The sequence below is a fragment of the Grus americana genome, chromosome 16, assembly GCF_028858705.1.
Source record: "Grus americana isolate bGruAme1 chromosome 16, bGruAme1.mat, whole genome shotgun sequence".
Taxonomy (NCBI): Eukaryota; Metazoa; Chordata; class Aves; order Gruiformes; family Gruidae; genus Grus; species Grus americana.
Window position 1 is genome coordinate 5,380,233 of NC_072867.1, and position 23,193 is coordinate 5,403,425.

Consider the following 23,193-nt stretch of genomic DNA (forward strand, 5'->3'; position numbering starts at 1 on the left):
CGTGGCAACTTTACCTCTGGAAACCTATTTCACCTCAGTGCTGATGTTTACCTTAACCTCTTCAACTGTCCCTCTGCCTTTCCCCTTTCCAGCCCTGCTCTAAAAAGTTCCAAAGCTTTCCCAGTCCACGTAGCTCTGCACCCTCCTGCTCCCCTAGGGAAACTCCCCGTACTAAATTCAGGCCCAGGCCACGGCTATCAATCCTTTTCCCTGCAGAAAATGCTGCAACAGGAGATTAGCCATCATTCAAGTTTCCAGTCCAAGTTGGCTGGTTTAATTCCACATCAAGCTACAGAGCAGCTGGGGCACCCACTGGGCAATGGCAGCACCTTCCCTTCCGTCTGAGCGCTGCCCTGGTGGGCTGCCCTGCCCAAAGTGCCAAACAAACAGCACTTCCACCACTACAGCCCATCCAGGGTATCCTTGTTCTTGCCAGATAGTGCCCTCAGTCCTAATTGGGGACCAGACTGCTGGAGAACAGTTGATTTCTCCTGTGGGGCTAAATGTGTACACACGTTTTTCACTAAGCTACAGTTTAAATATGCTATTATAGCAGAAATAATGGATCTGAAGGTTTAAAATTTGTAGAATTGATAGCCAGGTTTTCAAGGAACACATTAGCATGTCATTAGCAGCAACAGAACTGACTAATTATTTTGTGTAGAGCAATTTTACTGTGCTGCAAACACAGATTAAACCAGAGCATTTCTGGAACATCTTAAAAACACAGTGCAGTTGTTCACGCCAAGCTGTCAGTCAGAGAGCTCCCACCGCTCTACTGGCACTAGAGGAAGGAGCGGGTCCAAGGAATGAGCGTGGTTCTCTTTGGTAAGTCCGGTGCAAAACCCACATGGGGTCAGGTGGGCCCGTGCTTGGCCCCAGCCCCTCGGCTCCCAGCAGCACTTTCCCCAAAGAAGCCCCACTGACAGTGGCCATGCAAGCAGCTCTGTCACGCCTACCTGCTCCACACGGCAAGCACATAGACCTGGTGAAAACAGGCATCCTTACTTTTTCTGGCATTTGCTTTCAGCTGCGTTTGTTCTTTTTTATTTATTTATTTCTCCCCCCAAAGGGGATGTCTGCAAGCTGCAGACACCAAAGAAACGCAGTTTAGGGGTGCCACAGAGTCCCAAGCAGGTGCAATGCTCCTCTGTGAAGACCACCTGAGCAATTTATCCCTCAGAATTGTGCGATTTACCTTCCTCGCTCACTAAAAAGCCTCACAGCAGCAAGCAAGGCTGAGCCTGTTGCCAAGTGGGGAGCTAGACCCATCCCCACTCTTGTCATCCCTCCTCCATCGCATCACAGCACATCTCACACCCATTTCAGCCACATCCCTGCGCGAGCTCCCTTTGAGCATCCGCTGCCACTAACAACCCTCTCCTCTCCCTCTGCTGCAGGATGACATGCACAGGGTCATTGACCAGCAGCTGATGGACAAACACCCGAAGGAATGGAGCCAGCTTGCTTATTCCTTCTCCAGTGGCTACGGCGCAAAGCGGAGTGCCAGACCCTCCCCCGTGTTCAGGCCGGAGCAGCAGGGGGACGAGCCCGTTGGGGCAGAAGGGAACCGTCTCTTTTCCTTTTTCAAGAAAAATTAATTTGAAAAAGAGAAACCTCTCCAACAATTCCTGCTTCAAGATGGGGAGTGGGGCAGCTGCCCAGCTTGCTGATGGACCCAAGTCTGATCCACTAAGAAAAAAAGAAGGGGCAAAGGAGTTAACCCTTGAGACTCTGCACTATTTACACCGCACCTGGTCTGAACCAAATGTTTACATGGATTGGAGATTTGCAAATTGACAATGTGATACTAATAGAAAGAAACTTTTCATATTAAGTGAACTGATAAACTTCAGGGTATATTTTAGGCGCTTTGACACAGTCCAGCTTCTGCTGTGAAGAATAATCTGATTGTCTTAAAAGCGTTCTCGTGCTGGAGAAGGAAATAAGCAGCTCCAAGACAAAGCAGCGCAGGGGACTGAGAACTGCCGTCACAGTGAGCACAGGGGGAAGAAGAGGGCTGAATGCAAGAGAGAGAGAGGGAAGTCACTTATACTGCCCTCCGGTCCCAGCAGCTGTGATATCCTTCATCCTTCCCTCTGAGAGTGGAGTTGCTCTGGCCCCAGCATTGCCATCTTTGGAGACATGTAGCTTGCTCCGTGGTGGAAGTTGAGCCCTCACTACAGATCCTGCCTAGGCACCATCTCTCCTGCAGCTCTGCGTAGCTGTTCACCCCTCACTGGGAATCCAGGCTCCTCGCAGATCAGGGCAGTTGTAAGATTGCTGATGTTACTGTCTTCTCTAGCTCCCTGCTGTTACAGGGATGAGAGTTACACAGAATGTTACGGATTTCTCCCCAAGAGACTGACCATCTACAACGGATTACAAACTGGATAAGAGTTGTGGATGTTCAGTCCTGGGGCACCTACTGTCCCTCCAATGGCCAAAGGTAGTTGTGAAGCTTCAGCAAGTCACACACATTTCCCCAAAGCCATGCACACCTCCCAAACAGAGTAAGAAACCTGTCATTTTAACTGGATGGGCTCCCAAAAAGCCTAATAATTCACTGAAAGCCTACCTGTAATGATGTCAGTAGGTCTTTAACGCTGTATTGGCAGAATTGATCCTGAGAAAGCACGCAGGCATCTACCTTCACTAAAGCCAAAGGCGATTAGTGTGTCTACAAAGCTCTGGAAAGCTTAGTCTGCCCCACGCAGTAACATTGGCTATGGCCTGATGAAAATTATGAGTATTTGTCCCTGCCTGCAGGTCATTTACTACTCAGCCCTTTGGTGAACAGGTAACCAAACCTCCTTTTGACTGAAGATGATCAGAGCCTGCTTTGCTGTAAGCATGACTTCATAAATGAGAAGAAACGTAGCTTATTTGGTGTATACACACAATGGTGCTGGAAATCCTGCAATACTTAGGTAGGGACCTTCCCTACGCACTGGATGGGCACCTTACAGCTCTTCTCTGTAACACAGGCTACCATCATAAACCAGCGAGGAACGCCTGCCTAAGTTCAGAGATGTCCTGCTGCTGTCATGCAATTTTCACACATTCTCCCAGCTCACGATACCCACAGGCCCTAATTTGTTTCCCCATCGCTTTAGAGGCCACCACCTACACTGTCCCACAGGAGATGGAGCTAGGTGCACACTCAGCTCTGCCCTGCTCAGCAACTTAGGTGCTAAAACACCATCCTACAGGGAGCTGCTGTCTCTGCTCATTATTTACAGTAACAAGCTTTCTGCTAGAATTAGGTATCAAACACCTTCTTCTAAGCAGCAGGTAAGAGGTTAGTGGCTTGGTTTTTTTATTATTATTCAACTTACCTATGGGATAGAACATCCATAATACCTCACTACAAATACCCTTTCTACCTACAAAGGTTTGAGCATTCCCATATTTCCTTGTTAGCATGAAACTACCATGCTGGAATGAAATCATCTTGCACTGAGGTAGCTCCATGTTGCAAGGAGTAACCTCTGGGATTGAAAACGATGGTAAAAAGCTGAGTGGTAAAACCCATTTACTTGAAAGCAATGAAACCTGGATTGCAGATCCTGCTCCAGGAAATACTGTGGTAAAGCACCACCAATACAGCTTGATGCTTACTGGGAAAGGAGTCTGGAGTCTCACAGGCAGCGAAGGGCACTAAACCTTGGCCTCTCCTTTCTAGGCAATGCTCAGCTATTGAGTATCTGCTTGTATCCACCTCTGCACGTGAGGGGAAGGGACTTAGCACAGCGCCAAGTGCACTCTCAGGATGGCAACTCCTCATCCTCCCATCTTACCTGTGTTGTGACTCTCAACAGGCCAGAGACATGAGGCACGTGCTCAGCATCCCCTGCTGTCAGGACTCTGTTATGCCCATATGCATTAACCTAAACTTTGATACCTGCAAAATTAGCTGTGAGGTCATGGATGCCAGCGATACCTGTGAACAATTGTCTTACACGCTGTTTGAAAAGGATGCCCTGCTTATCGTGAGAGAGCCATGTGAACATCTTGGTCCTGACGGACCTTTTTTCTACCATCAGTTGTCATTTCCCGTGCCCCAACAGCTCTCTTCAAGCCACACACCCAGCAGCTGTGTGGGACTCTACCCCTCTGAGGCTGTATGTATGTATGTATGCAATCCTAAGGCATGGGCCTTAAGTTACCCAAGGAAGACGCAGTAATGAGATGAAGAAAGGTGCCTTCTGCTACGTTTGCTGAGAGGAAAGTGACTCATTCAGTTGCAGGGGTAGGCAATTGAAATGCGCAGCACATCGCTTCGTTTAAGGAGGAACCTACCTTAATCCCATTGCAATTTTATTTATTTAGTAACAGTGATGGAAGAGATTGCAAGAGGAAAGTCAGCATGTTCTAAGGTGCCCGTTGGATATGGTTTCTTAAAACTAGTTCCTTAACCCTAAAGACTTAGTTGCACTACTAAACCCAGAAATACAAGAGAATTGGGTTTAATGAACTGGACAACAGACCAAAGGAGACCTCCTTGTGCTGAGCTGCTACTCAACAGGAACAGAAACTGCCTTAACATAGCAGCTAGGTTTTGTTGTTTTGTTTCCAAAAACCTCATGAACGCAGTCCTTCACATTCTCATTTGTCATGTTGTGTTTTAACGAGGTCCTGACTATTTCGCCTTGAGCTGACATTAAAACACTCATCTCCATCCTGTCATGGCCAGGAGCCTGGAATCATCCTCACAGTGTTGGGTTAGAAGACACTCCAGCTGTGATACTTGATACTTCTAGGACACACATGGCATAAAGGAAACATCGACTCCAGTGAATGAGATGGCGGAAGCACATTAATCCAGCAGGTACTCAGGATCCCAAAGTAGATTTAAGAAGTGGGATCAGCAGCTCTAAATACAACACTCAGCCTTGCTTTTGAGATAATGGTAAATAAACCAGTAGTGCTGCATGGTCACTGTTCAAATATTGCACAGAGAAGAGATGCCTGCTGAGATTAGGGTTACAAAGAACTTTCCCACAGTTAAGTAACAGGTGACTGTTTGGGCAAATGTTTGTTAGGCTAGCCTAAGGGAAAAGGGATCAATCTCCCTTTAGTAAACTCTGCAAGGGAAGCAACTGTAAACAAGAAAGTGTAAATGAAAGGTGAGTCACTAGCACTTTATCTTAATACAAACTTAGATCAGAACTTGCCCTCCAGATGAACAATAGATCAATTAATGACAACCGAATAATTTTGCACAGAGAACAAGAAGTGAGGTTACAGGCAGGACCAGGACTTGATAGCTGCATGCACTTGTCCTACTTTTAGAATGGTAAATTCCAGATATGCCTCTACATCAGGCAAGCTCTCTACTCCCCACTCGGCTACAAAAAGCAAGATTGTTTTAACCAAAAAGCCATGAAAGGAAGCGTCTGGGTGCTGCAGCAACAATTCCCTTAGATTGAGAGGGGAAAAAGCACACAGCAGGGACAAGCAGAAAGAATGTATCTATAGATATGTACATATACCACAGTGCTGTAATTTTTGTATGTAGCAGTAATGTAAATAAATGTATGGTTTTTATAAGATACATATTATAAAAATCTATAAAGGCATATTTTTAGTAAAAACAATGCTCTACTTCTTTTGTAAATAGTTCTCTTCAGAATAAAACATCATTTATATGATACTGTCTCAGGTCTCAAGTCACTGCTTATCTTGCCTAGCTACAGAACAAGCTTGCTTTTTGGATTGTCATCTTAACACCTAACGGCATCTTCAGTATTTCACGATCCCAAGAAATTCAGCCACATAAAGCACTTGCACATGCACAGAAGAGAATGCTCCTGGAGAAAGAACATTTGAAACATTTACATCTCCTGCCGCACAGGAAAATAGAAAGGCGAGCTTGTAAATCTTCACCTTCCAGCCATTTGTATCCTTCCCTGCCCTTTATATGGAGGGATATTCAAACGTTAATGAGTTTAGACACAAACCACAGATGGACAATGAAACACCTCCAGCCTGCGCCTGCTGCAGTTCAGACCATCTACCTGCCCTCAGGATCCCCCTCTGCAGTCACACCAGAGCAGCGCAGACGGAAGGAGAGCCACCTTCCCCAGCAAGCCTACGTCACGCTCCTCCAGATGGGAGGACTCGCTTACGCGTCAAGGGCAGGGAGATGAATGCTAAGGGCAACAAGCACAGTGACAGCTGCATAGAGCCTATACAGATCCACATACATTCATTTCCTGGGAAAGCAAGGACAGACTCCAGATGCTTTTTAATCAACTCAGGGTCTGACCCCTGCTGCCTTTGAGGAGAAGCTTTCAAAGCTCGCTCAACACATTTTGTAGAACAGACAGACAAAAAAGATTCCAGCAAAATCAGGAGCATCTCACTTTCATGCAGAAATAAGGCCACCAGTTCCAGCCTACTCTTTCATTCGCATTTAAAACTAGAATAGCAACTAAACATTTGAAAGCATTAATTGTGGTTTTGCCAATACCCCCTCTCAGAAAAAAAACCCCCTCCATCTACAGCAGAAGCGCTCACCCATGGCTTGTCGCCCTCCACCTTCCAGATGCTGGACAGCAGAGGAAATAGAGCCTCGAAAAAGATTTGGCAGCTTGTAACCTTTATTTTTAGTTTTTTAAAATTATTTAAAAAGCATAATTAGAAACTTTAATTACAGAAATAATCCTAGCAAACCAATTAGACATTCCATTGCTCAACATTTAGGAAACTTCACATCAGCACCACTAGAGACACAGTCCCCACCCCTTCCAATTGAATAGTCGGTGGCAAGAGCAAAGAGGTAACTGCTCCTCTGCAGCCAGCTCTAGGAAAAAATAATTTAAAAAATCCCACTTTAAGCCAGGAAGCTGGACACTTGGATTGGCAGAGTTCAAACTGTGGCCACAAAGACCTGGACTCAAAGAGGACCAATCTTTCCATATAAGAGAACACTTCAGGCTTGGGTGCACCATTTCCTCATTTTATTGCATCATTTCCAGTAAATTCAGACATTTTCTTTACTTCTGCCTGTACGAAGTTACTCCCTCCTAGATCTGTATGCACGCTACCACAAGAGTCCCAAAGTAACGCAGCTGGACCCTTTAATCTGAAAGTGGTAACCACCACAGGACAGCTTCATTTCAACAGGAAGGCTTTGAGGACTGACCCAGCTCCTTCCTTGTGCACACACCACATTCAACATCAGAAAGCAGACAGGATGGACTGGTGTAACTTAAGCCGCCACTTTCCAGAGCCGCTCAAGTCTTACAATTATCAGAGCTCACACTAGCAATATCATCCCAGCTCATTCTTATTCTTGGGTTACCAATGAAAGATATGTGAAGAAAAGAGACGGGTGAAGGCAGCCGGATACATACTCCCAGCACCTGAACTGATTAAAAACAAAAAATGTGTTACACATTCATTGTTTGCATTTTTTAAAAAGTCTTTAAAGTGATTGATTGTGATGTGATTGTATGATTAGGGCTCTTACCACAACCCGTACAATCTAAAAAAAAAATGCAGGCAAAATAAGTGACTAAAATTTAGCCTCTCCTGGGGCAGGGGGAGGAAGGGAGAGAAGTGGGTTGATTCAAAGCTCATGGACATTGGTGAATCGTATCCTACCGAACCGAGGCCAGCAATTCCACAGGGCCACTCACTGACACACTGAGTTACATCCTTAAGACATTCAAGGTCTTAAAGGAAGTCATGCCCTTCACGTCTTTTAGCCATTTTAACGACAATCTTTTTTTTATTATTATTATTATTTCAGCAATTATTCAGGTGCTGAGCATGTACTTTCAGCCCAGACGCTTGATATTTTAGTTACACACACATACACTCTCCACCTTTAACTACATCTATTGAGGCTGATGAACCGAGCTGTTTTCCCAGAAAGGCCAACAAGGGCCAGGAAACGTTGCTGAGCACAGTGAGACCAGTTTGTTTCCAAGGGTGATCCTCCACTACCACATAACCCAAGTGAGCAAGCTTTCCATTTCTTTACATTAAACAGCAGTCCTCTTTTCTAAGAGAAGAATCCTGGGAATGATCCTGCAGCAGCTTTCATATTCAGATATCAATCCAGAACAGCTGGATTTGTTTTCATGCCTTTCCTCTCTCAAAAACAAAAGCTTTGCCACCAAAATTCACATTCAAGTTCAGATCACCTATTTGTGGACAGGGCAACGAAGAGAAGTTTGGGGTTTTTTTGGCAGAATCACATAATTTTTGTTGTTCTCAAAAGAAATGGACCCTCACTTAGGACCCTGGCAGAACCAGAAGCAGAGGTCAAAGGAGTTAAACTTTGCTTTTTTAAAAAGAAAAAGTTCCAAATAAATCCCACTTCTGCAGGTCAGTTTGTTTTTCAGTATCTTGATACAAACTAAAGGAGAGCACAGGTACAGCTGGGCTGCAGCACAAGAAGGTGAAACCCAAGGACCCAGCCACAAACCCGGATAGTGGCAAACTGAAATTCAAGGCCCCAGCAGCAGGGGCTGGTGAAGTGAAACCCCAGGCTCCAGCAGCAACACCTGCAATCCTGGTACCTAGAAAAACAAAGCCTGAGCCCCAGTAAAAGCCTGGAACTCCAGGTGAAGCCATAGGCCCCAGGGGCACCAGTTGCCCAGCCTGGAGCCCAACAGAAATGAAGCCAGAGACCCCATGAAGCAGTTGCTGCCAGCCTGGGGCCAACTCGAATTAAGAACTTTGTACTATTTCTTTAAAAAGATGAACTCTGCAGTCCATGATTGGTTGACATTAAGAAGGCATAAGCCAAAGCGACAACAGGGAGGCGAGGCTGGTTAAAGCAATATACATTATATACAAACTCTTGGGTTAATTAGTCCACTTGGTAGGCAACGTCCTTTCTTGTCTACAAGGCGCACTGGAATGAGCAGGGGAAGAGAGGGGGGCAAGATTCCATCCGATACCTTCTTGGCACTGAAGTGGTAAGGTGCCAGCGCCTCTTGATAGAAAACATGGAGAAAAAATAATCTTTAAATAACGGCACAAAACTGAGAAAGTCCTCCCAAAGCCTGCCCCAGTGGAATTGCCCGAGTCTAGCTGGAGGGGCCAATCGGTCTGAGAGCAGAGTCTCTGCAGCAGGGAAAGGGCATTAGCAGCACCGCTTCTTCCTTTTACTGTTCTTCGTTAGCTTCACCACATCATTCTGTTGCTGCTGTTGCTGCTTTGCTAAGTTTTCTTTCTTTGCTCGCAGGACTAGCTCTGTAATGCAATTAAACATCTGCAAAAGAAACAAGCAAGTTCAGACCAGCTAGGGACTCAGGCTAGCTTTTGTGGGAGAGTTGCTTCAAAGGAACAGCATCCGCTTTTCTAGATATTTCAATAAAGGTTCAGAGACCTTTCCCAACCCACTACAGGCCAAGTGGAAATCCAGTACTCTCCCCACCCACTCCCAAGCTAAATCAATAACCCCTGTATCCCCTTTCCCAGACCAGTAAATAAAACCCGATCAGTTTGGTGATTGAGGCCAGGAGTGAAGAAGATCAGCAGTCCTCCCTCCTAGAAACATCCTCCCTAGTGACAAGTCTTTCCTGAGAACATATGCCTAATATGTCAGCACTGTAAAGCTTGTGAAAATGCAATGAGGGGTCCTTCATTTCGCTTCCCCAACTCTTCCAGACACAGCTGGATGTCTCTTCTTGACATTTTACCTACTCGCTTGCAACTTGTAAAAAGCATATTATCTTTCTTCCTCAATGGGAAGAATGCAATTTTTTTTTCCCAAACCATTATCCTCAATTGTTTTATCTATACTCTTGCACATATTATATTACCTCTTCCACATTAATATTTTCTTTGGCGCTGGTCTCAAACAATTGGATCTCCATCTGCCCAGCAAATTTATAGGCATCTTCTGTTTCTACCACTTTTCGTTCTGGGTCATCATTTTTATTCCCCACTAAAAAAAGGAAAGAAAGAAAGAAAGAAAGCAAGAAAAAAAAAGTCAGTTTGGTATTTCAGCAGGTCAGCCCACTAAATAAGATGCTGTAACTCTCTGATTAGAAACTTACCTAGTATCCGACAGACATCATCACAATTTTGATTAATTTCATGCAACCACCGTTTTACATTCACAAAAGATTCTGCACTGGTTACATCGTAGACAACAATGACCCCATGTGTTCCTCTGTAATACCTGTGGAGCAGGCAGAGACAATAAATGTTAACTCAAGCCATGTATCACCTTCTCAGCTCTTTTGCTTCCACTTAGCTCTACAAGATTCACAACAAATCCCCGCATTACGGCAATCAAGTGCCCCCATTTTCTTTCCACTGGGAGTCATTTAATTCTTTTACAACAGCTAGATCACATGCTATTCCTCTAAACCTGAGCAGAGCTCCTGACTTACTTAGTCTACACAGGTACATTTTAAAGTCCAAAGACTGCTATTTACTTCCTTGTTCAGGTTGTCAAGACCTTCTAAGATGAACACTGCCTTCTGGCTACATAAGCAAAAGGTAGCAGTGGCCCCAATATGTCCTCACACTGGCTGCATTGTGAACCTTTGCGTTGTTCAAGTCACATCAAGTTTTTTTGCAATAACTGTTATCTATGAAAGATCACTTACAGACTAAAATTCCAGCAGATCTCCAAATATACTCAACCCTCAGCCACAGTTCTCTTGAGCTCACAAAAATTTCTGTCTTGTTGAATGACTGTGTTCTGATCGCACCTTCCTACTCAACAGATCGACTCCATATGTGCATTCAGTGCGCTCTGCTACCTTTAGCCATTAAAAATAAGCTTCATTTCAGCTTATTCCCATTAGTCTTAGGCAACCAGCACTTTTAAATATGATGAGCAATTCTGATATGCAAGAAAAATATCTGAATCCAAGTTCCAACATTATCACCTGCATGAACCTACTAAAGGTAGACAGCATGCGCCCCATGAGAATGCTATAGAAAAAACATGTTCCACCTTCTCAGCTTTCAGTCACGTTCACAGCGCTACCAGGTATTGTCTCTACTGCAAATTAGGCAGCTTTACAAAAAAAAAAAAAGTAATTGAAACAGTTGACAGTGAGGTCTTTGCCAGCATCCAGGTTTTATATTTTGTGTAGCTTTATTCCTTCCCTTTCATTTCCTCCTCTTTCTTATGATCAATATTAAGATTTATAACAAAACAAATTCAAGAATTCAGCATACCAAAATCAAGGATTTCACCTTAAATTGTGATAGCATTTCTAGAGCTCGATCTCTTACCACAGGCACCTCTTGCAGCACTGTCCCTTCCACTGCACTTTAAAGATGTCTGCTGTGACCACTCTGGTTCTCTTTGATTGACCTATGAACTTCAAAGCCTTTTAATCTAACTCAAATGCACTACCTTACAGAAGATCTCAAAGCTATGGCTCACTTCTACTGACACACTTGAACAAGTCACTACCTCTTCCCCACCTTTAGCCTCATCATCCCTTCTGTAACAGAAGCCACCTGCCCTTATAAACCATCAAGACTTTCCACAGACAGACATGTATCACACACAGACTGCACACATCATTGTGTATCAATGCTCCTCTCTGATACGATACATACTCTGCAGAAGTATGAGTGCCCACTCCTATTGCTCACCTGGACTCTTTCAGAAGACAGTCAAATATTTCTTCCATGTCATGTTTTACCAGTAAGTTACGCTGTACGTTCACTTTCCTTGGCAAGAACTAACTCAGGTAAGAATTATTTATTCCCAGCCCATACAAGATATACTTTCAAATATTCTAGTCCATTCAGTTCCTTTAATAGATTTAAAACTTGCTACAGCACTGCATTTGTGCTTTACTTCGCTACAACAAGCCCAACTTTATTTCGTATCTTAGATCCTTTAGAGGAAAAAGTATTCCACAGCCTGAATCCACACATTGCAAAAATAATCCATCCTCTCCTGACACTAACATGTACTGTGCACGGTTTTTGATAAATACTGTTTTGTGTGATAGCATCAGAAAGGGAAAGATCTCTGATCCGATCAACACACTGGATTTCTCCATACCTCAACAATAAATTCTCTTCAAACTCTCCCATATCACCCAATAGTCTTTTAATTCAGCAACTCTCCACTGACCTACCACTTCCTCCCCAGCACTGAGCATTACATTTGCAAAGACAACATTCAGCCTTTAGAGAAACGCAGTGGTTCAGTTACACCTACGCAGAGCTGCTTCATTCTGCTGTGCACACCATAAAACCATGCCTGGTATCTCAGTCATCCAAACCAGAGGACCCAACAGAGCGTCCTGCTGCTCCTACCTTGCCCACGCACCTAGGTTTTCTTCTAAGCAAAGCATATGATGTCGGGGGGTAGAATAACATGCACCCTGCACATATAGATCCCAACTCCTATGTTGTCAGCATAGTTGTCGTTTGTTCCTAGGGATGAGGACTGGGGGCTGGACCAAGCAGCACAGACCACTATGGCATTCAAAACGCCGCAGGAGCTGGGACCTCCTGCCACAAAGCACTAAGACTGCCAACCACCTCATCAGAAATATCTTCCTTTGTGCAAGACAGCAACCCCTGACTCCTGCCGAGTTCCTACCAGTGCACACCGCTTCTATTTCTGGAAGGGAAAATTGTCTGGCACATCGTTCTAGAAAGGTTGCCAACCCCTCATCTACTCTAAAATGTCATTTTCTCCACTGGCTGACGTTACCTTTTAGCAGCCCCAGAGATAAGATTATGACTACCTTTTATTTTCTAACTCTTAAGCCCCATAATACACATTTTTCTCAAAAAGCTAGTCACGCTATTTTCTATCATTTGTTAGATACAGCCTTGTGTCCTAGATAACATTTTAGGCTTAACAAGTACAGCAAAGATTCTCCAACCCCAAGTGCAGGACAGTACTAGAAAACAAAATCTGATTTATCCTACCCCATACTTCAAATTTCAGAATGATGCAGTGCAGAATCGCTTTTATAACAAGTTGTAGGTTTTGGCGAGTAGAGAACAGATGGGGCTTTTGGCATTCAGGGAGGAGTAGGTGTAAATTTTGTGCTTTTGGCAACCAAGAGGTAGTTGAGGCTTTGACACTAGGGAAAGAATGCCTTCTCCTCTTCCTAGCCACATTTTAGGGAAGATGGAGACCATAGAAATGACAGCAGAAGAGAAATGAAGTTCTCAATCTCAGCCTCCCATTCAAGGACTAAATAACTGATGCTAGCTGTCCTCTATACCATTGGCGCACTCTGCCATGCACCCTACAAACCTCAAAAGCCTGTACCTGCTACTACTCCTAGTGATAACTTCTTTTTCTTTCTTTTCTGTATTTAATTAATGTATTATAGAACAGGTCCACAAAAGTATCCCACTGAGGTGAAAGACAACCAAACCTGACCTGTATACGGCCTTGGATGCTTGGTAGTAGCCAACTGTCTTCCATATGGTTGGAAAAGTTACCTAGATCTAAAGGCTTTACATTTAGTTTTGGTGTGGAAAAGGCTTAAGAATGCTAACATTTAAGTTGAAATAAACACTCAAGTTGCTTGTTCTACCTATAGAATTATATTTAAAGAAGCTTAAAGACATAAGCTTACTGCCTTTGAAACATTACCTACTAACACTGCAAACTTGATACAGAAAATCTTCAGAACTGGTTAACCAAACTCCTCATGTCCTTCAGCCATCTGCACTCTCCTCTCTCATCTCTGAAGACTACCTTTCTAAGCAGAACGGAACATTTTGCCATTCATTGTGGTGCTCCCTACTACAAGATACCAGTAAGAAAGTTTTCAGGTTTCCTCCAGTAAATGCTTCCCAAGATTAGCATCTGGAGTTATAATAATCAGTTTCATGAAGCATGACGGTAGCTAAGTCAGATTTAGAAGAGACAGAGTATTATTGACTCTATCAGTTCAGTAGGGCACTTATGTTCATCTTTCCAGAAAAAAAATGTAACTGGCCAATGTGAAAGCTAGGTCACTGGATTAATCCAGCATGTTGTTAATATTTCACTAGTTTGTAGTATACGTGTTTCCTTATTTTTCATTCATCTACAATTCTAACCCATTCCAGAGACTTCTGAGAATCTGTTTTCACACTCGTCTTTTTTTCAGGTTCCTGGAAGAACGTCTATTGTCACAGGTCAGTTGATTAGTCTTCTGACCATCATATCTGGTTTACAAGACACAGCAATTCTATCATCTCAGAAAACTTATCCCTCTCTTGAGCATGCCATTCCACACAAATGTATGGCAGAAGGTCCCTCTGCTATCACTGCTCATCCTGAGCTACCATCTGACAGCTATTATGTAAAGCTTAAATCCTAAAACCACAGTCCTGAATCAGGACAGAGCAGTCCTATCTACAAGAGCAAACCAAGTACAGAAACTGGTTGTTCATGCATCTTAGGTATTCCTGCTAATACAGCTGAGTCCTGGCATAATACATCTCTGGTGAATTTAAATCAAATTTAGAGTTTGGATGATGTTCCGTGCCAACCAAATTCACACAACGTGGCCTCTCCTCCCACTAGGCACCAGCTATCCCAGTATTTCCACATTTAATAGAAAGTCAAAACAGCTGCTGTCTTTTATACTTTGCAGTCTGAAATTCTGATCTAGTTTAGTTTTCTTGAGTTTCTGTAGAATACTCCAGATCAACTGGATTTCTATTCCTTAACAGTTTTATTCTGGTTTTCAGCTTCTGTGGCTGTAGTCAAGTAAAATCAAAATAGAATAACCTTTTAATGTTTCCCAGTTTTCCACTATTAACTTCCTGCCACCTCTACCATTTTGCAATTCGAGGTCTACACAGCAGTACTTCCAACCTATTACTGTTATTACCAGATGGGCTCTAATTTCAGGCTTGCTTGCCAGGCTTGGCTCAACATCAATCTGAGCTCTACCTTTAACTGTAAAGAGACTTCCTGGCCTACAGTAATGCTGGAAGAACACCTTTTTATGTTCTTAACCTCAATCTAAACCTCAATCTAGCCAAAGACCAGAGAAAGACTACTACACTGTTGACAGCGCACTTGCACTCCACCCATGATTCTGTAGCCAAGTCCTTTCGTAAGTACTAGCATGGTAACTGATTTGTCATTTAGTTGGGGATAAGCAAATCGGTTACAGTATTACTTTGCCAATTAAAAAAAAAAAAGAACCATTTCTAAATCTGAATCTTGTTATCTCCTGCTTTTGTAGGTGATATGTTTAGGTCCAGAGCACCTCTTGAAAAATATCAGCAGACGCTAGACAGTCACAGCTAGCTGACCTAGCAGCAAGAGAAGCCCTCACAACAAAGTAACCAGCATTCCCAAAGTGTTTTCCTCAACACTTCAAATGCACTCCGACACAGCAATTTCTTTGCTTAAAGTTGCACAAAATTCAAATATTTCCTCCCTGACCATGGACGATTCTGTAAGTACTTTACCAGAGTTAAGGCAGGAAAACTGGGGCCTCTACTTCCCCAAAAGTAGAATATACCTCACTTTGGTAAAAAGCTATGCAAAAGAAAGTAGTAGCAGAGTTCAAACAGGTCATGGCACAAATGCCCTCTAACCATTTCAGCTTCTCCATTTTAGATGTTAATTGAAGAAAAAAATATACATAAAAACACTACACAAAGTCTGATCTGCAGCTATTCCTGTTCACAAAAGGAAGCCTCCTTTCCTGGTATTCCCCATTCAGTATCGGATACTGTGGCTTTTTTAACTAGCTGGCATCAGCCCCGTGACCCAACGCTCATTAACGCAGCTCTGACTCGTGTCAGGGAATCTGAAAACAGGAAGGCCATTTGCTGACTCAGCACTAATTGGGGCACTGTGACTAGCCTGTGCACACAGCTGATGGGAGCCGCAGCAGTGCGTTGCTGCCTCCCCCTCGCCACTTCCTGCCCGACGCTGCCTGCAGCACTGAAACAAGAAGTGATGTCACACACAGGAACCTTACAAGAGGCAACCAAGTTTTTTCAAGCTAAACACTTAAGAAACAATGGAAGTAATCCAGTAATATCCGCATAGAAGTGCGGAGGAAAGGGGTGGTGCACACATCAAGTTCAACTTTGCCATTTCTAGCTGTTTGGACGTAACACAGATGCAACCAATCTCATTATGTCTAAGTTAACCAATTCATCAGCTGAAAACAATCCTCCTCTCAAATAGAAGCCAAAAGAGAAGTCAGTCATGAAAGACCAAGTGAAACATCTACGTCTTTCAAGAATTTTATTTCTTTTAAATACCCAAAGGAAACAAAAGTTCTATTTCCAAGTGTATTTTTTCCTCTTCCCCCAGTGCCACGGTGAGCAGTCCCGCCTTCACTGCAGTTTACAAACACATTTTATTCCCAGTTCCCACCACTGCAGCCCTGGGTGTGGTTTCTTCAGGAACAGGAAAAGTCATGCACATGCTGTTCAAAAGGACAATGAACGCAAAACTGAACTCGAACCAAGGAAAAGGTTAACTTCACATGGGTGGCTGCTTCAACAACTCCACACAGAGATAGCCGCTAAAATGCATTTGTCCTAAAAGAAAACTAAATATCGGAAATCCTATTCGTCGATCTCAAAGCTAGTCATTAGTTATACGACACTGATGGAAGGTTTGCACTCTGTACTTCTGCAATACATTATCAGAGGATAATCTTCTCAGACATCCTTCAGAGACAAGTTTTCTAGCATGTGTAAAACAGTGAAATAACTCCCGTTCCACTGTTCTGAAACTAGCAGCAGAGGAATAAGACAAAGCCATCATGGAAACGCACAGAAGAGTAAGGAAATCTGAAATCCCAGTTTCAAACCTAGCCACAGTATCACCACTGCTATCAGTTCTAAAACAGCTGAGAGAAGACCCACTGTACAGACGGCACAGCTACCACGAGCTTATCAACTGCAACATTAAAATATCTAAACTGTAACTCTAAACTACAAGATCCATACACTAAGCTAGATATCACAAAGCCCAGTTATACTCACGTTGATGTAATAGTCCGGAAGCGCTCCTGTCCAGCTGTGTCCCAGATCTGTAGCTTCACCTTCTCTCCATTGATCTCAACTGTTCGGATTTTAAAATCCACTCCAATTGTGGTAATGTAGCTGCCTGAAGGGAAAGCGTGGATAAGTGAGAACCTGTCTTTTATTTTGCATGTCCCAAAGCACACTTCTGAATGCTATTTGGCAGTAGTCTTCAGATTGGACAAGGGAACAAGGTTCCCCCATCTGCTTATTATTTAAAATGCCCTATCAGATCACGTTGATCTGCATGTTTTTATCTGCAGCTAATAGCTTTTTTCCTAGCCATAAAGGCATTTCTCCCACCCTTAAAATTTAAAACTCAGTGTTACAAAACAAAATTATTCTTCTACCCCATTGGTGGTCAAGAGTAAGCACCCAAATACCTCAAGAAATGGATGGTAACTATGCAAGTATTTCACTTGTGAAAATCTTGAGACAAAGCTTTGCTTTAAATGCTCATGCAATCACTTATTTTGAATACGGTCTGTTGTAAGAGTTTCCTCTCAATAAATTAGTTATGTCACAAATGTAAGTGGTTTAGCCACAATATTCAATCAATCTAGATCCCAAATGGCCAATGGGAAGTCTGCACAAAGCACAGCATAAGCTAAAAAACCTAAGCTATTTCTGGAACCATGTCAGTATTTAAATACTGTGGTACTTTCAGTTGCAAGTGAAGATCAGACAGGATGGCTTGTATAGACTTACACCAAGAAAAGCAAAGTTAGAACCATAATGTATTCCTAGCACAGCTATCAGTGGGTAAATGCGGAAGAACCCCTTGCCAAGCAGCAACACTGGAGCAGACCTTGACCATTTCACTTACTGAAGTAAACAAAACACTCACCTGAGAACGTATTATCTGCAAAACGCAACAGCAAACTGCTCTTACCCACACCTACGACAAACAAAGACAGCAAGATCTTTGAGTACAGTCATCCTGAGTGTCAGGTAACATAACAGTATTTTACCCATTCATTCAATTTTTAACTCCAACTAGGATCTTTTCTCAGTGGATAATTTAGTACCATCCACCTTGACCTATTTCAGTACTCTCCTTAGAGATTTGACCAAGCACGCTGTAGGCACTCCAAGAGTCTGTACACTTCTTGTAGCAGTATGGGGGTGGGGGGGTGGGGGGGTGTCCCCTCCATCCTCCAACCCTCAGCAAACTCTCAAACAGTAGCTTTTGAACTGTGGTCAGTTCTAAAAGGTCATAAAAGAGTAATAACTAAAAGCAAGTTTACAATCAGCAGGCTTACATTTGCTAAGAAAAGATCCAGAAAATGAGTATGTCCAGCTAATTAACAAGTACTCAGAACACTGCTCTAAACTACTCTATTGAATTCCACTTGCACATCGTGCTTAACACCACTGCTTACCTCCCGTTCATTATGCCATGCTGAACGGTAGTGGAATTTGGACTACTTTGACAATCAAACGAGGGTTTGGTACTATAAAGCTTATGTTATCATGGCCACAAGTTAACAGAAGACTAAACCAAACAGAGGAGTTGGGAACCATTGTTCAGTATTGCCATCCAAAATAGATGTTTGTTCACATCTAACAGGAAGGACACATACCTTTCTGAAGTTGTACCTTTTGCCAAAATGTTCCATGAAGCATTTCTCTAAGTGCTTTGAGTAGCACTTCATGCAGGTTTTCCTTAAATGATTGTTTGCACCCTGATCACACCCTGTTGCAGGGAAGCATTTTTCACAGCGTTTCAAACAGGAATCATAACAAACGCATTCCTGCAGACCCAACCAAGGGAATCTGGGTATCAGAATGCCTCAAAGTTGTTATCTCTGCTGTTAATGTCCCTTCCTCTCCCTTCCCCCCAAAAAAGAAGTCTGCTATGACATGAAGAGGAAATTCAACTTCACCATGGTGATTATCTATTAAATCTTTTCAGGTAGAAGTTATTTAAGCTAATTATTTTGATGATAATAACTTGCAAGTTCTCCTTAACAGAAGACCTATGCAGAGACTATACAGAACTCCAATAGTGCTCAGCAGCTGGCATCTGAAGATAGCTACCAGAAAAGAAAAAAAGCCCAAACCCTAAAAATTTGCATGATTCCAGTAAGCCAGGTCTCATCTGCAAAGAGTTCAAATAACCAGACATCTGGAGAAGCTATGCTCATTTCTCATTGAGTATTACATATCTTAAAAAAAAAAAATAATAAAAAGAAAGCTACTAAAAAATACAAAGTTACAGTGTGCATACACTGAATACCTCTGAGCTAAAAAAAGATAGCAGAGCAGTTCCTGAACTTTAACAGAGGACTGGTTATTTATCAAATGCTAAACCTCGGCAAAATACCAGTCAGCTAAGGAAAAAGAAAAAAAAAATAAAAATGTTTCAGCAAATACTATTATGCTTCTCAATCAAGCAGCCTTGGCCTCCAGCTTAGTAAAAAGAAAGTAGATGCTGGAACCCACAGCCTTGTCAGATCACACCACCTTCTTAAAACGTCAGTCAGCCTCAGGCTCTGCTGCAGAGCTGCATGGGCTGCACATGACCACTGCTTTGTCAGACTGTCCACCGCTGCACAGACACAGTCTTGTCTATACTACTCAGGCAGCTTCTAGAGAAGACAAACCTGAACTCAGGAACTTCTACAAGCTCCCAATGACAATGACCTCACTAAACAAACACCGCCTCTGACCTCCACTGTTCACATATACAGAAACTACACTCTTTGTGACCCTCTACTTCCTACACAGAGTTATTTGAAGAGCTGAAAAGAGAAGGCTAGCAGACCCTCTCTGCTTGAAGACAGCAAAATGAAACAAAACAAAACAAAGGCCTATTGACTCTGCACAATCAAAACTAAAAGCAAATTTATGTGCCATACCAGTTTCTAAAACCTGTATCTTACTGAATGGTAGAGTGAATTAAAGAAGTTCATACAAAGCACAGATCACCTGTATTATTTTTAAATATTTAGCACAACTGAGATCACCAGCAGCTTTTCAAGATGACCTGTTCTAAAAACACACAAGCCTACTACCCTCTTGACATATCTGCCTAGAGGGGAAAGTAGATGAGACAGAATCATCTTATCCAGTATCAGTCCACTTCCTATTGCAGGGAATAAACATCAATAAACAAGGCAAGCAAACTGTTTTGTGGAAGGAGGGACAAAGCCTTCCTGTTGAGGTTAGCAAAAACAAAAAAGAAAAATCAATACTCAAACTACACAGTGAAATTTAATTACAACAACAGAGAACCACAGGCAACCTGACAATTCTCACACCACTTTTTTCCTCTCACTGGATGCATTATAGGATTTTGCTCAAGAAGACTCAGCTAAGAAATTTCATTTAATTGTTTAAAATGAGGAGAAGTCCTCCTCAGTTTTCACCATCCTGTTTATCTTGCCTGCACAGTTTTGAAACTCATCAGCAAGCAGCAGATTTACTGCTCTACTCAGAATGCAGCATTTGGTTTAAATAATCCATAGGCTCCCAAAAGTGCCTACAGTTTTAAGCTGTTTTGAAGCTGTTGCCCCTTCTCCCTCTTCCTTTTATATTTTTTTGTGCAGACACAGTTTAGTATAGAATAAAATATTTTTACATACAGCTAAAGCTTCCGGAGGTGACAACTGCCAAGATCGTGCAACATTACACTTTCACCCAAGAGCCATGCCTTGCCGCATGCCAGGACCTGCTGCCCTATGGACCACACCTCTATTAAAAGAAGAGGGTGGATGCCATCTTCTCCAGTTTATGGAAATTAAACTGTAAGCTACTGGAGTGTTACCAACATTGAACTGGACCGAATGCAGGAATCTTCCCGGTCCCAATTCTTATGTACCCAGAGTAAAGCAGCCGACACAGGCTGAGTTCAAACACTAGCCCTCCAGAAGTTTCTGAAACTGCTGCATAAGTATTCTCAGATCTATTTTCAAAAATCTATAACTACCCCTTATCCATAACTATTTTAGGTATTTGCATCCTGTACAATAACTAACTAGCAGTACACAAAGCCACCAGCTCTTCAAGGATTTGTTTTAAAAAGTGACAAACTCTAGAAGTAAGACTTCAGGTTGAAGCACCGAAAGAGTCTTAAGGAACAATTAAGATAATAAAGAGTATTAAAACGTAGTCATTGCCACACTGGGAACAACGGTCCCTAGGGCTGAGGAGCAGCCAGCCCTTCCCATCGGTGCCTTAAACTGCCTGTCACAGGGGAAGGGAATTCCCTCCTCATCCCAGCAGGAGATTAGTGGGCGCCCTCACACACGCAGCTCCCGAATGCCGCTGCTGTCCTTACCCAGACGTGCCTAATCTTTCTGTTCCGAAACCCAGCCAAGCTATTTACCATAATATCCTGTGGTAGCCAGTTCCGCAGGTTCATCAGATAACAACTTAGGAAGCCCGAGCAAACGCGCCCTCTCATTCAAAGCGCGGGGGTCCCCCGGCGACCCGCCCGGGCACAGCCCAGCGCCGCGGCACCGACAGCACAACGGCGGCGGAGCCCCGCCGCCGGGGAATCGGCCGCAACGGCCCCGCGGGTGCCTCGGGAGGGGGCCGCCTCCCCCTGCGCCGCCCGGCCCGGTCCCGCCGCCGCCCTCAGGCCCCTCACGGCTCGGGCGGAGGCGAGGGGCGGCCACCCCGCCAGCGGCCTACCCCCCGCCCCCGGGCCGCGCCGCCCGCCCGCCCGCCCTCTCTCACCGCTATCGCCGATGATGAGCAGCTTGAAGAGGTGATCGTAGTCCCTGGCCATGGCCGGGGCGGCGGGAGCGGCCGCGGGCGGCGGAGCGAGGGGGGAGGGGGCGGCGGCAGCTCCCGACCGGATCCACTTCCCGAACAAACAGCCGGAACTGACAGCGGTGCCGCCGCGCATGCGCACCGCCGACAGAGGCCGCCAGCTGCGCCGGCACACCGCCGCGCATGCGCCGCGTCTCCTCCTCGCGTGCATGCGCATACGCCGCTGACCGCTGCGCGACGCGCCTGCGCGGGGAGGGCGACGCCCTCCACCTTCGGCTCCGCGGCGGCCGCTGCGCATGCGCCCGCTCACTGGTGCGGCGCCCGCTGGCCGCGCCTGCGCAGAAGGTGGGGCGGAGTGAGGGTTCCTCGCGCGCTTCGGCAGCCATGACAGAGCTGTGAGGGCTGGGCTGTGGGGGGGCTGCCGCCATCTCTCCTCAGCACCCGGGTCGTGTCCTGCTTCCACTCCACTGCAGCTCGTCTTCTCCCTGTGTCGAGCTGCCGGTCCGCCTCCGGCAGGCAGCGGTGTGTCCACCTCAGCGGCATGGACAAGTTCAGCTCCCAAAGGTGCTTGCACGAGGCCCGTGCATAGGGCAGGAGGGGCGGCTAACCCCAGGAAAGCACTGAGGGCGTGAGGGAGCCCTAACGCTTTCAGGCACGGCCAGCTCCACTCCTGGGAAGGCACAGGAGTTGGGCTAGGAACAATGTTCCACTTTTTTAACAAGGCACCTGTGCAGCAATGCAGCAAGATCAGTTTCCATCAGAGCCCAACCTGCCTGTGAGGAAGCCCACAGCAAAGTGATACATAACGGCCTGGCAGTTCAGGCCAGTCTGGAATTGGGTTCCTGGGGGTTTTAATCCAGAGATGTGTCTATGTATGGCCCAGGAATGGCCTTAACCTCACACACATTGGCAGCTGTGCCTGTACCGTCCACGGCCCAAATCCACAGAGGTCCAAACAGCACTCTTGCAATTGTCTAACACAGAAACAGCCTGAGTAATTTTGCTATCCGTTAAACAGATACTGACTACACAAACTGCAAGACTCTGATCAGGTGATCTCCACTTCTAGGTGGAGACACTGCACAAGAAGAATGCTGTTTTTCTACAAAAATATTTGTTCTTACTGGTACTTAAATTCATGAGATAAAACAATGCAGTGTTTTGGTGTGGAATATATAAATTACTCAGGATTTCATCCTTTCCCATGAAGGCTTTTCAAAACATACATAAAAAAACAGTAACAGAAGGCAGTGTGCTAGATATTGTATCTGTCTTAAAAGTAATTTTAGTTTAGCATAGATTCGAAACAAAATATTGACATGATGGTTTAATTAAACTAAGTTGATTTTTTTTTTAATTTTAACCATAAGTTTACAGTTCATTGACACAAGTATCTCATTAATATGTGTGTGTCTTTCATATGGGGAGAGCTGTATTAGCACTGAAGAACACAGACCTTTACAGTCAACTGAGCCCACAAACTGGCAAAGGAAAGATGACACAGAAATCAAG

The 23,193-nt window shown here is 44.3% G+C and overlaps 2 protein-coding genes across 2 annotated transcripts in view; one reads left to right on the top strand and one right to left on the bottom strand.

The window, feature by feature from the left end:
- Positions 1-6,471, top strand: part of BICDL1 (BICD family like cargo adaptor 1) — a 53,429-nt gene extending 46,958 nt beyond the window's left edge. The window contains exon 11 of the mRNA XM_054844671.1: positions 1,401-6,471. Coding sequence (XP_054700646.1) covers positions 1,401-1,601 — 201 coding nt within the window. The 3' untranslated portion in view covers positions 1,602-6,471. The remainder of the gene's footprint in view (positions 1-1,400) is intronic.
- A 116-nt stretch (positions 6,472-6,587) lies between these two features.
- RAB35 (RAB35, member RAS oncogene family) lies at positions 6,588-21,825 on the bottom strand. The gene is made up of 6 exons (XM_054844668.1): positions 21,646-21,825; positions 17,810-17,860; positions 16,924-17,047; positions 10,023-10,147; positions 9,786-9,910; positions 6,588-9,232 (listed from the first exon to the last, which is right to left on the bottom strand). The coding sequence occupies exons 1-6, from the start codon at positions 21,815-21,817 to the stop codon at positions 9,104-9,106; spliced, it is 726 nt and encodes a 241-aa protein (XP_054700643.1). The 5' UTR covers positions 21,818-21,825; the 3' UTR covers positions 6,588-9,103.
- Between the last annotated feature and the right edge of the window lie 1,368 nt (positions 21,826-23,193).

What these genes read in the sequence shown, in the direction of transcription:
- RAB35 (XM_054844668.1), bottom strand. Translation starts at nt 21,817, where the DNA reads ATGCGCGGCGGCACCGCTGTCAGTTCCGGCTGTTTGTTCGGGAAGTGG. An exon ending in TGCAGATAATACGTTCTCAG is followed by an intron (nt 17,048 to 17,809) that starts GTGAGTGTTTTG and finishes CTTTCCCTTCAG; the next exon opens with GCAGCTACATTACCACAATT. An exon ending in AAAATATTAATGTGGAAGAG is followed by an intron (nt 9,233 to 9,785) that starts GTAATATAATAT and finishes TTTCTTTTGCAG; the next exon opens with ATGTTTAATTGCATTACAGA.